This window comes from Polypterus senegalus, chromosome 6, assembly GCF_016835505.1.
Source record: "Polypterus senegalus isolate Bchr_013 chromosome 6, ASM1683550v1, whole genome shotgun sequence".
NCBI classification, from domain to species: domain Eukaryota; kingdom Metazoa; phylum Chordata; class Cladistia; order Polypteriformes; family Polypteridae; genus Polypterus; species Polypterus senegalus.
In genome coordinates, this window is record NC_053159.1 from 46,062,482 (window position 1) to 46,079,859 (window position 17,378).

The following is a 17,378-nucleotide window of genomic DNA, read 5'->3' on the forward strand; positions in this document are numbered from 1 at the left end:
AACGTCGCTTGAACATGTGCGGCGTTTTTATTTAACGACAAAACTGTTAACTTCAATTAATCTGACACTAGGGAAATTTGTTGCGTCTCCTTTAGAATAATTCTGTGCTGAGCATGCTAATAATTTCGAAAGGTCTACGCACAGGGAAATCGATTGTCACGGGATCTGATTTTTTTCACTACACCTGCTCGCCGCCGTTAGCTTTTCTTTATGAAATATAATGGCGTTTGGCAAAGATTCTTTTGGAAAACTTTTACTTTTTTATACTTTGACCAGCAGTTACATACTGTGGGTTAACCAATCAATAAGGCGGACTCCGTAAAATGGTCGACCAATATGATTGAAGCTCCGCCTACTTCCGCCTCGGGAACGGAGTGCGTATATTTTGAGCGTCGCAAAAACGTCATCAATAAGCGCAGCAAGTGCTGTTTTTTATTTTACTGTTATCGTTTGTAGGTTTGACGGATTATGGCAGTTTGTTCAGTCCTTTTGATGTATTCACTAATCAAAACCTTCAGAGAAAACAACACATTTGTGTATATTTGTGGATGGTAACTAACATAATTTGGACAATTGGATTAGCAAGAGAAGGTGAGAATTTTACTGTGCGCCTTGAATGGGGAGAAGGGTTTTTGTACCTCCCCCGACCTTATTGCAGAAACCTGCATTTACCTATCACTTCAGGTTACTTTTAAACAAAAAAATTCTTGTATGCAGTGTTACTGTAAACCCACTTTTTAAACAGCAGAGTAAACATTTTTATATGAAATTGTAATAGTCGTTAATATTTTGTCATATGACTTAATCGCTGCTGGTTTAATCTGAAACATTTAAAAAAGTAAAGTGTGTGTCGATCAAAATGATATAAAGTAGTGCAATGCTAATTAAATTAATGTTTTTGATTGGTGACACCAATACCAAGTACTAAAAACACTGTAGCGACCTTGGGGTCCGGACTTACGAGGGACATGCTCCTCAGGTGCCCGCGGACTGTTCGAGGAGGTGGGAATGCCGAGCAGGTAAAGGCGGCGCAGAGACAGCACTTCGTACCTGAGGAGCGTGTTCAGCTGAAATACAGCACAGTCCTAACGTTTTTCCAGTGAATCGTTTATTTTAGTAATCGGATGTTTTCCCATTTTCACAGATTATTTAAATATGAGAATTTAGATTTTGTGTTGGCGTCTATATGTAATGTAACGCGGTAGAATTTTAAAAAAGGTGAACATAATATAATTTCCCTTAAACTGTTGAGTCTTTTCATATCCATAACACATGCATTACATTTGCATGTTTCTTTTATGAATACAGGTACAAGACTGATTTATTTAAATCCCAATATAAATTGCAGTCTTGGCTTAAGAGTTTTATTTTTAATTCTGTTTTGCACGTATAATAAGCACATTTTTTTTTACTTTTTTAATTGTTGAGAGATAGTGTTCCATTTAGAGTCGGCTTTTTCCGTTTTCATAATGTTGATACAATACACCCCAGTGGCCCATTACATTGTAAAGGATAAAGACAGTTTGGAAGACAAATGGAATTACATTTTACATGATTGTGTGACAGATGTTGTTTGACGATCAAGATGCACTCTTCAGTATTGGGGGCACTGTGGTCCTGGAGCACGTAATGGGGCTTTTTTTTCTTTTGCTAAAATAATTAAAAAAGCTCTCTCTTGTAGCCTTAATTATAATTGTGATGTGTACTTTTCATTCAAGGCTGTATAGTTATGTCCCTTGTGATGCTCTCAAAGTCCTATACTGTACTGTATGTAAGTGAGCCCAATGACCAGTTCAACAATTGCAATCTTTTTGAATTTAACTTAACATTTGAGTCTTTAAAAAGCTGTTTATAGAAGACAGAGTGAAGCAGTCTCCTGTATGTCACACATCTGCTGAGACAGGAGAATTTTGTTAAAGGAGTTTGTACAGTTTAGTAGTACTTGCACAATTTGTAGTCTACTAAGAGCACACAGTCATGGTGATAGTTATCTGATAGTGATACACGTGTATCTAATTGACAGCCAGCTAGGTCTTAAGTATGTTCACAATTTAATTCCTTTAAGGAGAAATGTTTTGTTAATGAATATTGAGAGAACCTGCCACAGGATTTCCTTTAGGAAGCACTTCACTGGACAAATGCTTTCAGGTTGATTCCATAAATATATAAAACTTAGGTTAAAATGTAAAAGGATTATGAAATGCAAATCGTATATTAATATATGAGGGGTTCACCATCTTTATAGATACGTTTAACTTTTTTATTTATTTGAGAGAGCCTATTTTCATTTATTCAATGCAGGCAAATCTGTTTCTAAAGGCCATTGGTTCTAAATGAAAGGTTGGTTTCTGAGTTTTTCCCAGTGTAGCCAAGATCGTTAATGGATGTTGAAATTAAAAATGACCATGCTATACCCACAAAGAGCAGTAAGTGATTAAACCCGCTAAGCAGCCCACTAAGGAAAAGGCCTGTCCTCACAGCTGTTGGATTGGGTATACATTGCACTAGTAGGGACAAAGTGTATTATAGCATCATTTCGTAACTGGTGTCACTTAGCAGACAATTACTTCGATTAATTTTTTTATTAAAAAGTAATTTTTTTTTTTCTTGGTATATTACAGTTTGTAAGCAGCATGACTACTCTCACAAGACAGGATCTAAACTTTGGACAAGGTAATATTTTCTAGATGTTTTTTTTTCTGTTTTGCTAAAGATCCATTTTTTCATGATTAGAAAATGAAACTATATAATTTTATATTTTTATATAGCATATTCTCGCTTTGTTCATAATATGTTTGGTCACATGCACAAGTAGAATTCTAAAGAAATAAGAAGTGGGTCTTTGTAATGAAATGGGGCATCTGCACTTTACACAACTGTGCTTGGGTAGTGGAAAGGTGTAGCATCTTGAGCCAACTGCTTCTTCTAAGTGAAATAGGAATGATTTCTTCAGAAAAAATTAGAGTGGAGTTTATCAACAAATTGTATAACTTTAAGAGGCGATATACTTTATATGAGCCAAAGTAAGCTTAATTTTACAGAAGAACATTTGTTTCATTTGTTTTGTTGTCTGTTAACAGTTTTTAAAAAATTTCCTCCAAAAAAGTTGAACCAATCCCTAATAGATATTTAGCTCACACAGCATAGTTAAAAAAAACTTTTTTTTGTACTTTTCTATCACAGAAGATTATTCTTCTTAAGTAGTCTTCCTCTGCTTTTTGCCTTTTCAGTTGCAATCGGCTGGCTTACCTCAAAATACATTATAGCAATATGAATCAAGGTTAATGGAATTATACAACAAAAAGCTTAATTAAACAACAAAAATATTTAGCACATTTTTGTAGTTATTTTGAAAACATAAATTGACTTAAGTTTGAGTTCAAATGAAAAATGTAACTCTCTTCATAAATGTGCTTGTGCACTATTATTGAACCCCTAGCTTCAGTACTTTGTGGAGCATCCTTTAGCCCAGGGCTATTCAATTACAAATTCAGTTAGGCCATATTTTCAAACCAAGAAATTTAGGTGGAACAGACATGTTCAGTGGCAGGTAAGCAGCAGGTAATGACACATTTTTAACCAGCACGAATGAATTTATTTTAAAAATAAGTAATGTTTATTCATTGTTTCCCTTTTAAATGTGGCCATATCTGACACAGGGATATCAAAAAATACATACAAAAGAACAATAAATAAGCTATAACTGAACAGAATCTGAGTTAGTAGATACAGTGGGTACAGAAAGTATTCAGACCCCCTTCAATTTTTCACTCTGTTATATTGCAGCCATTTGCTGAAATCATTTAAATTATTTTTTTCCCTCATTAATGTACACACAGCATCCCATATTGACAGACAAAAAAAAAATTTTTGAAATTGTTGCAGATTTATTAAAAAAGAAAAACTGAAATATCACATGGTCCTAAGTATTCAGACCCTTTGCTCAGTATTTAGTAGAAGCACCTTTTTGAGCTAATACAGCCATGAGTCTTCTTGGGAAAGATGCAACAAGTTTTTCACACCTGGATTTGGGGATCCTCTGCCATTCCTCCTTGCAGATCCTCTCCAGTTCTGTCAGGTTGGATGGTAAACGTTGGTGGACAGCCATTTTTAGGTCTCTCCAGAGATGCTCAATTGGGTTTAGGTCAGTCACAGAGTTGTTGTGAAGCCACTCCTTCGTTATTTTAGCTGTGTGCTTAGGGTCATTGTTTGTTGGAAGGTAAACCTTCAGCCCAGTCTGAGGTCCTTAGCACTCTGGAGAAGGTTTTTGTCCAGAATATCCCTGTACTTGGCCGCATTCATCTTTCCCTCGATTGCAACCAGTCGTCCTGTCTCCACACATAGACAACCAGGCACTGCTCATCACTTGTCCAATACAGTCCCCACAGTGAAGCATGGCGGTGGCAGCATCATGCTGTGTGGGTGTTTTTCAGCTGCAGGGACAGAACGACTGGTTGCAATCGATGGAAAGATGAATGAATAATTAAACATGTGAGGACATGGTGCCGCAGCGCTAGCTAGTTCACGGATTGATCCTACCTCGTGCTGTATTCTTGCTGGGCTGGCGCAACACTGGAAGGATAGAATAATTAAACCCGTACTACGAAGATATTTCAATGTTCCTTAAAAGTTTTGAAGAATCATTGTTGTAAGCTTACAGATGGCTTAACGTCTATTACAAAGCTGATTGTGTGGCAATTGGGTATTTGGAGAAAGAAAAGTAAGGACAGGAATTGGAAGTTAGTACGTTTGAAAGAGACAGTACTGCTGCAATAAATTCATCGAAGGTCGCACACAATCACTGCGCCACTGTGTTCCCATGTTTAATAACATGCTTTCATTCCTATCATCATGAAAAAGATATCACGTATTCATCTCAGTATTTTAATTATTCAGAGAGCTGTAATATCACAAATGTAATGGATTCTGTGTCCTGTCGGAGAAAGAGAAAGCGCAAAAGCAAGTAGTGATTCACCCACACATAGCACATAGAAAGATCAAATACAAAACAAAGTATTTAACATGCTACTTTAGTTACGATGGGATTTGAGAAGCTAGGAAATTAAAGATTTTAAGATGAAGGTTATGATGTTCTACTTTAATGACAAAATAAACTACGTGATTAAAGTTGAAATTTCAAGATTAAAGTTGACATTTTGTGCTTTTTTTTCCCCACTATGTGCCTATTTTTTTTTTTTTTTCTCTCCTTTTCTCTGTACCCTAATAAGCTTTCATATGGCACTCAGACGTTGGGCTACGACTCGCCTTTTCATGGTGACTTTGATATGTGACACTTGGCGACTTTGTGAACTTGAGATTTTGAGTTTCTCCGACACTCTGTCACTCGATCAACTTCCTTTTGCTGATTATACCACTGTTTAAATCAAGAAATAGTATGTTTTTCCTTGCCTCCACTTGGTATTTGCTGAAATTCTTATTTTCCCCCTTGCCTTTCCCATTGTCTTTTCACAGAAGGCTGAGCTTAAGGGCTATTTATATTGGTTTGCATATTCAAAGAGGCTTAATTCTTTGAGGAGTTGGGGTGGGACAGCAGGCGTGTGCACATGCGTTACTTTTCATGCTGATCGTAATTTATGTAGTGAAAGAACATGGAGGTTTGCATACGCACAGATTCTTGCATCTGGATTTTTCTGTGCGTGCGCACATTCCCGCTTTTGTGCTTATGCCATGTTATAATGTGAGTTCTACGCACTGCTTTATACATGAGGCCCCTGGTAATGAATCATAATAGACGATTGATATGAGCTTCCTTGCTGTGTATTACTCCACTTATCTTCGTACTGGGTTTCCAGTTCCTTTACTGTAATCTCCACTGGTTTCTCAACAGGCAATTGAAGTTCCTTTCTAAAGTTGGTGGTGAGAATTTTGTTTTAGGCTTGAATATTCTGAATGGTATTCCCTGTATTGGTACTGCTCACTGACTTCCCCTACTTTTTAGTTTAGTCTTTCTGAGATCTGTGTGTTATATGGGGCACCGCATTTTTATGCTGAGTAAGTGAATCGAGCCCAGTGCACTGCAGAAACTCCTGCATTTTTCCATTCCTTAATGGTCTATCTGATATCCCCTTGATTTTTGAGAACACAATTGTCAATGGTTGCTACAGTTTGAGGCAAAATAAAAGAAGGAAGTGGGCGCACATTTCTACAGTGCTCAAACCTGTAGATGAGACAGAAGGTCACAATAGAAAAGAGAGTGATAAAGAAGACTTTTACAAACTTTTAAAATACATTTTGAAACTCTTTTAGCTGTTCAGTGTTCATTTTGTAAGCAGCAGACGGGGCACACATTTATACCTTTGCTCCAGCTGGAGCAATAAGTGCTGCTTCCAAAAGGACACAGTAGAGATAAAAGTGGCAAAATATGTCCTGGATTCTTTTAAATAGATGTACATTGGGGAAATAAGTATTTTATCCCCTGCTAAATTTGTAAGTTTGCTCACTTACAAAGAAATGAACAGTCTCTGTTTGTGGTAGTTTCATTTTAGAGGAGAGAAACAGAATATCAACCAACATTCCAGAAAAAACACATTACATAAAAGTTATAAATTGAGAGAAGTAAGTATTTGATCCCCTACAACCCAGGCAGAATTCTGGCTCCCACGTATTAGTTGTGTGCCACAATCAATTACAGATGCTCCTGATCTCAACTAGTTATGCTTATAAAGTACACCTGTCCACAGAATCAATTTCCTCCGTTCCAACCTCTCCAGAGCTGTCAAAGGATGTCAGAGACAAGATTGTAGACCTGCACAAGACTGGAATGCACTACAAGACCATCGGCAAGTAAATTTGGTGAGAAGGTGACAGCTCTTGGTGCGATTATTCGAAAATGGAAGAAATATAAAAATCAATCACCCTTATTCTGGAGCTCCATGCAAGATCTTGCCTCATGGGGTGAGGATGATCATGAGAAAGGTGAGAGATCAGCTCAAAACTACACAGGAGGAGCTTGTTAATGATCTGAAGGCAGTTGGGACCACAGTCACCAAGAACACAATTTGTAACTCTTTTAAGTCACACAAAATGAGTGTCCCCTAAAGGGGACAGGATGGAGAAGCATATGAAATTGATATAGAAAACTGCCTACAGTCTTTTAGAATGCATTTTGAGCAATTTTAGCTATACAGTGTTCATTTTGCAAACAACTTGCAGGGACACACATTTCTACAGTAAAGGCTCAAGCTGTGGAAATTAGTGCCCTCATGTTTGTGTAAGGGATGCAGGGGTACAGTAGATATGAACGTGCAATAGAAGACTGTTTAAGGTTCATTAAAGACACTGTGCAGCATTTTAGCTACACATTATTCACAGTTTGATCAGTTTTAATTTGCCATGATCAACTCTGCCAGTAATGTAAAGGAAAAAGAGATTTAAATGCAAGTGAGATCCTCCCCCAATTTAAAGGGGTGGTCATGACAAACGGGGGATTTCTTTTTTTTTTTATGATAGAACTTCCAAATATTTAATTTACACATTTTGAATCGCTCATGTAACAGAGGTGAAATTTGAGTTCCACAACAAGCCTTTTGCGTTGGTTTTTTTTCCTACTTTTATTCCAACCTCCATTTTTAAAAAAAACAAAAAAAACCTAACACTGGTTCCATTCCATCTGAAGTAGTGTGGTGCTGAGGTGTCACCTGTTGCATGGCTGCACTCGGGACCATTTTAAGAAAGTTTACTGTCCGCCGTCAATGCAGTCTTGAAAGACAGACTTCATGACATTGCTGTGCACAAGGAAACAGTGAACAGGTGACTGCACATGCATGTTTACTGACAGACAGGCTAGCATTTTGCACGGAGCATGTGTTAAATCAAAAGCAAAACATTGTGCAAAGATACAGTACGTGACCACAAGGAGATCTGTGTTAACCACACCTTTTAGTGTTCCTGCACCAAATGAAGATTCCATGGGGCACATGTATCTTCATAACAAGGGCTGCATATGATGGGCAGATGAATTTCACGTTTCACATGCCTTCCTTTTGTTTTGCTTACTGATTGCATCATATTCAGTCCTTTGTTCATTTTTCTGGCACAAACATAACCAGCCTCCCTGTGCCGTGTACTTAGAAATATTTTGCACACGCATCTCCAAGTCTGACGTCTCTTTTTTTCACTGTGCGTCTCTTGCACCCTGCATGGATGGGTGAAGTGTATAAATCAGCCTTTATGCGGCTCATGGATATTGAAGGGTTGACCCTGTACCAACACATATGTTAATGGCATATACGCTCAACAATTTAAAAAAAAAAAAAAAATTGGCTTTTTGCATCTGTTACAATATAATTAAGGTTTCAATAATTTCATTTACCACTGGCAAACTAAGTAGATATATTTACCAGAGACTATTTTTGGTCACATTTGAGACAATTTTTGTCACTGTCTAGAGCCCTGCTGGGACCATGGGCTAGGCCACTCTGAGGTTGCTACTGGGCCACATATGGCCTGCAGGCTGCAATTTGAATAGGCCAGCTTTAGCCTTTATAACTTCAAATAACCATTTTCGGTAAGTGCTGACAAGCTTCTTGCATCTCTCTGTTGAAATCTTTGCCCATTCTTCACATGCACAATCCTCCAGCTCATTGATGTTTGATGCCTTCTGCGCTGTAACTGCTTACTTTAAATCCAAAGATTTTCAAAGGGATTTAAATCTGAAAACTGAGAATGCCATTCCAGGATATTCCACGATCTATTTCTCAACCATGCTTTGGTTAACTTGGAGGTGTGCTTGGGATCAATGTCTTGCTGGAAAGTCCAGTGATTACCAAGATTCAGTTTCTGAACAGAAGGCTTCATGTTCCTTTTTAAAATGGCCAGGTATTTCTGGGAATCCATGATGCCAGGAACACTGTCAAGATTGACAGTTCCTACAACAGAAAAACATCCCCACATCATCAAAGACTCGCCTCCATTGCTTGTCTGTGGGCATGGTATTCTCTTGGTCATAAGCCTGGTCTTTCTTAAGCCAGACATACTGCTGGTCCAGTGTCCAAACAATTCCAATTTAGTTTCATCAGTCCATAGAACTATTTCCCAAAACTCTGCAGGCCTATCTAAATTTCTCCTGGTATATTCTAGTCGCCCTTTGATGTTCTTTGTGGTCAGGAGTGGATTGCATCTTGGAGTGTGACCATGAAGTCCTTGTTTATTCAGCACTCATCTTATACTTGCCACCAAAGCAGTTGCCCTGGCCTCCTTCAGGTCATCCTGTAAGTGTTTTGCAGTAACACAGGGGTTTTTTTTAGTTGTCTTGACTAAATTGTTAAGGGTTCTTGATGCAGTTTTGGGCTTTCTCCCTTGTCCAGGCAGATTTGCAGATGTGCTATATGTTAACTTCATTATAATGCTTCCAATGGTGCCTCTTGGATTGTTCAATTTTTGGGAGATCTTCTTATACCCGATATTCTTCAGGTGCAGTGAAATAATTTCCTCTCTCAGCTTTTGTAGTAGAAATCTCCTTAGTCTTACCCATGATTGCAGCTCGCCTTCAACACTTTCATGGGTGAGGTTTATGTATGCATCACAGTTGAAGCCTATTATTGAATTCCCAAAGGCTTATTTATGTTTTAGCTCCACTTTAGGCCATAACTACCAGAAGATTTTAAAAACGGCAATATTAATTATTTAGGGGTTGAATATTTGTGACATGGCTATATTAATAAAATATACTGTTACTCACGAATACCACATCATACATTTTCTTTGATTTTTATGTATAACTCAACTGATATACAAGTCATCCAAAGCAAAATCTAGCTCTTTGAAAAAAAACTTTCATTGGTAAATTCTTACAATCCTTTGTGGTGGGTGTGGGGCCGGTTAAACATTTCTGACTGCAAACTGTATATGGGGGAAAAATGTGAGACTGAGCAATTTACGTGCACTGTTTAAATATTTTCACCAAAGCCTGAATAAACTAAAATAAAAATGTTTTATATTGTTTGTTCAATGTGTGTGTTGTTTTAACTAAACAGGTAGCACATTACAACTCCAGAAGTTTGGTTTAGGATGTTAGTCTGGTCACTGCTTTCCATGTCTGTCTCTGCTTTGGTCCGGCTATTATAGATTTACCAGAGATAAATCCAGAGATGTGTATTTTCAAATGACCTGCATGAGTGAGTGTTGGTGTATATTTGTGCATACACTCTAAAGAGGGCCTTTGTCCGATCCAGGCCCGGTTTCTGTCTTGTGAATGCCACTATAGCCCCTGCAGTTCTTAAAAATTTGTTAGTAGAAATATCTCAGTCATTAATTAGTGCCGAACTCTTACTTTATATTCTATTATATTACTTTCCATGTTCTTCCTGCTGTTGTTTATTGGTTCAGTATGTTATGTTCCAAAAGCCATTGTGCCCTATTAAACTGTTATTAAAAACTAAAGCACATTGTGGTTTACAATTGCAGTCTGTTGTAATATGCACTTGGCATCTTCTTTTCGAAAGTAAAAGGTAGTAGACAAATTGAGAAAAGCAGAGCCTTCTAAAAATGACTATGATTAGTTAAGGAGTAAATCTGTGGTGTTCTTTCAGTGGTTGTGTGAGCAGTAAACAAATTTAGGATTTTAAATTTCAGGGAGTAGCTACCACTCTGCAGCTACTTGAAGTCATGTAAGTGTTCAAATTTGAATATAAGAAACTGCATGTATTGTTGTGGAATTTTGCTTTATTATAGCTGCTTTACAGCACCACTTGTGTACAGCCTTGTCTGTGCATGGACTGCTGCGTTAAGCAAAGAGACTTACTAGCTCAGCATAAGGAGGCTAAACAGTTAATCTATACCTGTGCCAATCACCAAAGCAGGTGCCTGCTTGCTGTGCTGCTTTCCTTTTGAAGACGTCTCGGCTACTTTGTGGGAATATGACACTCGCCCACACCAGGTGCTCTTAACACTATAACTTCATCCAATCAAACAGTATAAAATCAATATTATTATAATGCTCTCTTTAAAGAATTTTAGCCAGTAATGATGCAGAATTTAAAGTCCATCTATAGCAGTCATTTAAAAATATACACAAGCCTACTTCAAATTGGATTTAGAGTCCAGATTTTAAAGGTTTTATGGAGATTGTTTAAACAAAGTGAAAAGGTCTAGGTTTTCTAATGGCTGTTTGTTTATTCTGGTATCCTTGCTTATTGATTGATATTCCATTTAAACTACAGTTTCAAATTTGAATTGTAAACTGCTTAGCTCATTCTTGTAAGTTTGAAAAGTAAAATCTTCATATGGGTTATTTTTATGCCATATTTAGTGAATGTAAATGATAATTATGCATTAACACAGAAGAGAAAAAGCAACAATTAATTACCAGCCTACTGCATATTTTACATTATCAATTTTAAGACACATGTAATTATTGTAAATCCTTTTTAATTTGCAATTTGGGATATCTGGTTTGGTTCTGTGTTCCATCTTTGCTGATCAGTAGTGTTGTCCAGCAAAATTTGCCAAAGCATTTTTCACAGCGAATATGCTGGGCTTACTGGTTACACAGTTTGCTGAACATTTCCTGGAATTTCCAGGGGCTTCATTTGTAACACTTTGCATGGGTTAGAGAGTGAAAGTATGCATATACCAAAGACAAAATCAGATTTACAACAACTGATGTATACACAGTTTTATGGAATCGACGCTTTATAAATCACAGTCACTTTGTATATGAGCGTATGTGAACATGCACCAAATACCATGCTGAAACATTGATATATGGAGCATGCTAATCAACCGTATGCAGTCATGATACTAAAGAGTTTGATTGGGTAGTAGAGTAGCCTCCCTCCTGATCGAGACACCTTCATTCACGAGTATCGGGCTGTACCCCACAACTGAGAGTAGAATATCTTGCATGTTATTCTAGGGCCTCTCCTCTGCATTCTGAGTGTCAAAGAAAGGCATAAGGTGGCAGCGTTTGAGCAGGTAGCTACTCTTAACTTGCACGTGTAATGACATGATTTCTGTTACAATGAATAGTACTGGCCATATGAAAAGATGAGTGTTCAGCCAGTTATTTTACCAATAGACTAACCACCACATACAAAACCATGTTGTCTGCCAAGGCTACTTTGCCTCAAAATAAGTGAATCTTGCGTTGACACGTGCCACTAAGCCACAATGTTTGTCGGTTTCTTCTTGGCATCACAGATGACTTGTGCATTAATAGAATGTCACTGCTCACGGTTAACAAAAGCAGCTTCATTCTTACTAGATGCTGTTGTTGCAACATGAGTTAAATCAATTCCTTGGAGAACTGGACAGTGATGTAAATTAAATTTGTTTTTATGTTGGCAAAAACATGTTTTATGTATGTGCACTCACGCCATATGAAAAATGGATGCATCTCCTCACTGGTCAGTTAATAAATTAATAGAGTGAAGCTTGGCTAAAATATTCCTGACCTGTCGGCCAGTTCTCTGAGAAGTGACAACAGGTAGTTGATATAAACTGATGAAATGATGATGAAAAAGTGCTTCAGTGCAGATACGCTGCATTGGCTTTGTGTGGGCCTGTGCATATTGACTGCATGTGCACTATATAAGAAAACGGGCTAATCTGAGAAACCATTATGTGAACTGATTCATCAGCACCCACATCTATACAATCCAACATTCAAAGAACACAGAGATAGAAAAATGTGCACAAATTCATGGTGAGAAATCGCCTAGACCCTGGACAAAAATTAAAGTTTATGCAGATAGAAATGGAAATATCTGAGAGACTGATGTATTAATAATAAATTTTATTTATTTGTAGGCACCTTTCTAAACACTCAAGGGCACCGAACAATAGATAAAACACAGATTATAAACAAAAGTAAAATACAAAAGTTAAAATCAGACAGAGCAATTGAAATCAATGAGAAAAAGCAGTCTTAAACAAATGAGTTTTAAGTTTAGATTTGAAAAGTGATATATAAAGATGAAGAAAAAACCTGCAGTGTGACACACCAAGCACTTCAACTATAAACACGCCAGGATATGCATCCTCTGCCTGTGAACTCAACTGCATCTGCCTGTGCCCTAGTATAAATTGGCCTTTAGATCCTTGCTGCTCTAGTTTGTATATGTGTCATGTCACAGTCCAACTACTACTTCAGCCAGATGTCCACTAGTATTCATTTAGGGGAAAAAAAAAAACCGAAACTTGCAGTATTTTCATTTGAGGGGTACATTAGCTGACCATTATGAGAATATCATGAGTACTGCTGCTGGATATATAACTCGGAACTCTGGCTGAACTCTGCAGTGCATTCTGGCATAGCTAATTTGCATGAATTATTAGCCATGTGCCTGTCCCTGATTTCACAGAACTCCTTACTACTGATCAGGTGCATACACCCATGAAGTTCATGCTTTAATATACTTGGCACTGTGTGATTCTTCATTTTATACTTTCACTTCTCATCTTGAAAGAACATTAAAGTAAGCACATTACAAGCAATGCATTTCCTAGCAGTTTTAAATAGAGAACACTGCCCCACAAAATCTACACCTTAGGTTATTTAAAGAAACAAAATAAACCAATTAGGGGTTACTTAATAATAGGCCAACATAGATCATGTAACAAGGAATATTAGAAAAATGAGTAAAATGGGTTGAATTATTTTATTTACCCCCTTAATACTGCTCTGGTGTAGGAAACGTTTTACTGGTAGCAGTGAACACAAGGCCAGGAGGAGTCGGTTCTGCACAGGGAGCTAGTCAACTGCAGGTCACACATCCAACCACACTGACACACATGGGACCAATTTCAAATTGGCAGTAAAATTAATACACCTCTTTGGACTGTTGGAGTAAAAGTTGTGTATCTGGAGATCCCAACATTGTTAAATTGTAACCCAAACACTCCTGTACCTCTCTTCTAGGGCTTAAATGATTCCTTGAGAAACTCAAATAACTCAATTTATAAAAGTAATCGATGTAAAAAACAAAACTATTAAGCTGTTCATTTTGTCTTTTGTACTTTTACTGTTGTTCATTAATAAAGCAGAAATATTTCTTAATTGAATACTTGATTAGTCAATGGAATAAATAATCAGTAGAATACCTGATTGCTTAAATAATTGATAGCTGCATCTCTATTTTCTTTACAATTACTTTTTATAAGTAATTACAGAGTAGAATTTGCATGATGCAGTCTCAAGTGCCTTATTACCCAGACTGTTTAAATAAATCTGTGTATAGAAAACAGAGGATGGATGGCAGTGCTAGTGATAAGTTTGCTTATTAGCTGAATTCTAACCTGTATATTCACTATCAAAGCAGTTTTAATGGAAATACATTTTTTTTAATGTTCTATTGATACTTTTTTCTAAAGGAAAATGTTCAATGTTCCTGAGCTAAAAGTACTAAGTTTGGATTCAGACTAAATTTTATTAGTGATCATCAATGCTTTCTTAAATTAGTTGTTGCAGATATTCTGTGCGAGTTTCTGGAAGTGGCTATACACCTTATCCTTTATGTCCGTGAAGTCTATCCAACTGGAATCTTTCAAAAACGAAAGAAATACAATGTGCCAGTACAAGTGAGTAACACATTATGTTTGCGAATATTTTGATCATAAGCAAAATATATTAATGTTTCAATTTTTGTTTAAGTTGGTATAAGTGAATTTGTATTTTTTTTTTTTTTTTGTTTATTTCATAGATGTCTTGTCACCCAGAACTAAACCAGTACATACAAGATACTCTGCATTGTATCAAACCTCTAATTGAAAAGGTAAAGTAGGAATTAATGTTTTCAGCCTTTTTCAGAACTGCATATTTAACAAGGAGGTAAATCATGTAGTAACCTAGTTTGAAAGGATAGGTTGAATGATGTCTTTCCCCATTCAAGAAGACAGTTGCCTAAAGTAAAAATTCTCTGCACAAGTCTCAGGCCTCGGTGTGTTGGTATGTGTGCAAGTGCAATATAAATGGCTGAGTTGCAATTACAAAGCAAATACTGATGGGTAGTTGGTGGGATTTGAACTGATATGAATGATTCGGTGGTATTAAGGGAATTCGGGTTGGGGTGAATAAAGATTTCCATTGAGTGTATCCTATTATATTTGTCTCTTCAATCAGATTTTGGTTTATGGGTGTTATTTTGAACTCTGATCCCATTACAGTTTTGGAAGACCTTTTTTTAGTAGGACTTTTCTTGTTGTAATGTTTAGAGTAAATTTATGCACAAAGAAGTTCAGTAATAGTGACAGTTTTAAAAATTTGATGGGATACTGCACCACATCCTCCTGGTTTTATATGTGTTGCTCACTCATCGTTAGTGGAATTACTAAGCATGAAGTTGATCAAAGAAGACAATATTTGTTGCTGCTGCCTGCTTGTTGATTGATTGGGGTTAATATAGAACATTCACACAGTTCATCTTCTGACTTTGTTGCAGTATTGTACATATCAGGGTGCCCTTGGTACATGCTTTTATTGTCTCCAAACATCACCTATAGTACTATCCATAATGTTTTGGACAAAGACACTTTTTTTTTTTTTCTTTTCTTAAAAAATGGAAAATTCTTGAATGGCGAAGCCAGTTACCCGATTTTAAATCCAATTGTCTTCCATGTGCTAAAGAGAAAATTTTATAGGTACAAGTTGCATTAGAAGCTTGACAGAGCATCACCAGAGAAGGTACTCGGCACCTGGTGATATCTATGAATCGCAGACTTCAAGAAGTCCTTGCATGCAAGGGATATGGACCAAGTACTAAGTATGACTACTTTAGTATTCCTGCTATTGCTATGTTCCAGTCATTATAGTGTCCTAAAATGGGGGGACCATGTAGAAAAAGTGTTGTCATTTCTACATGTCGTGACTGAAATGTATACAAATACCCTTAAATAAAAGTCTGCAGTGTGCACTTTAATCAAGTCTGAATTTCTTGATTTGTAATTTTAAACTGTGGAACAGAGGGTAAATCAAGGAAAAATGTGTCTTTGTCTTAGTCTTTATGGAGGGCACTGCATGTTCTAATTTGTAGCCTGGGCTGCAAGTTCTCATTTCATATGAATGCCCCATAAAATGTTTTAAAAATCCATAAAGCTGCTTTTACATAAAGCAGTAATCAAGAACACAATTTTATTTATATAATTATTGGAAGAATAGTTAAACAGTTTGAAGATATGGGGTTGAAACTTTGGCTCTGTTTACTAACCATTCTCAACAAAAGAAAAAGCAATAGATAGGTTAGATTAGGGCAGACATGGTTCAACTGTATAACTGGTCTTAAGGTGCTTCTGAGGTACAAAGTTCATCACAATTTGTTTCTGGGTTCAGTGGTGAATGCAGACTTCCAGGTTCTTCCTTGTTTAAATAGCATATGTGGCAGAAGGGGGAAAACATGACATTATGCATTTTCCCTGAAATCATCCTTTCTGTGAAGGGTAAAAAGGGAAAAGTGGTTACCCACTGCCCTTCTCTAATGACAGAGGGCCTTCCAGTCCAGAGTCTTACAGCCATTCTCATAACACACATATACAATTCATTGTGTAGATTCAAACTGTTTTAAGTTGTTGGGGAAACAAAGCTACAAATAAATAGAAAAAAAAAACATCTTGTATATATTTCCTCTGTACATTGCAATACAAGCAGCTTTCTAATGTAAATGAAGAAGAACATGTACAAAATTGACATATTCGCTCAATTGTGGTCTGCTTATGCTTCCAAGGTAGAAGTCTGCATGGCAGGATTTGTAACATAACACACATATACAATTCATTTTCAGGTTGCTTTTCCTTTTAGTATTGTCTGTCTGCAGAATATGTCAAATGTCAAATAAAGCATATTTATAAGCTAAAATAATGAAAGCTAAGTAAGTTTATTGTTTTATAATTATTTCCAGAATGATGCCGAAAAAGTTGTTGTCGTAATTATGGACAAAGAACACCACCCTGTGGAAAGATTTGTATTTGAAATTTCCCAGCCACCTTTGCTTTCTGTAAGGTGAGATTTTGAAATAAACTAATGAAACTATTTCTAACTAAGGATGCACTGATCAGGTTTATTAAGGCCAATACTGATCACTGATTTCATGCTAATTGATTGTCCAGTTCATATTTTTCTTTTATCCCTTTAAGAAACTTTTTACACTATGCTCCTGCATAATTAGACATATATACCAGTATATACTACAGGTGTTAATTTTTCATTTGTTTGTTGAAGTGAAATCCTGTAGGCTTATTGTTCAGTGACCAAAAATGCTAAAATAAATATTTTTTTTTAAAAATACATACCAATAAAATATATACAAAAATATCTATCCATAATAAAAAGCTGTAATATTGTTTTTTTCTCTCTGTAATGTACCTATCTGAAATAAGGCTTATTAAAATTGTTACCATTTCTCTAACAACAAAATGATATACTGTAC

The 17,378-nt window shown here is 36.6% G+C and overlaps 1 protein-coding gene across 1 annotated transcript in view; it reads left to right on the forward strand.

Moving 5' to 3' along the window:
* Positions 1–392: 392 nt before the first annotated feature.
* Positions 393–17,378, forward strand: part of mad2l2 (mitotic arrest deficient 2 like 2) — a 33,996-nt gene continuing 17,010 nt past the window's right edge. Inside the window, exons 1-5 of the mRNA XM_039755926.1 lie at positions 393–591; positions 2,622–2,673; positions 14,420–14,538; positions 14,661–14,732; positions 16,851–16,951. Coding sequence (XP_039611860.1) covers positions 2,634–2,673; positions 14,420–14,538; positions 14,661–14,732; positions 16,851–16,951 — 332 coding nt within the window. The 5' untranslated portion in view covers positions 393–591; positions 2,622–2,633. The remainder of the gene's footprint in view (positions 592–2,621; positions 2,674–14,419; positions 14,539–14,660; positions 14,733–16,850; positions 16,952–17,378) is intronic.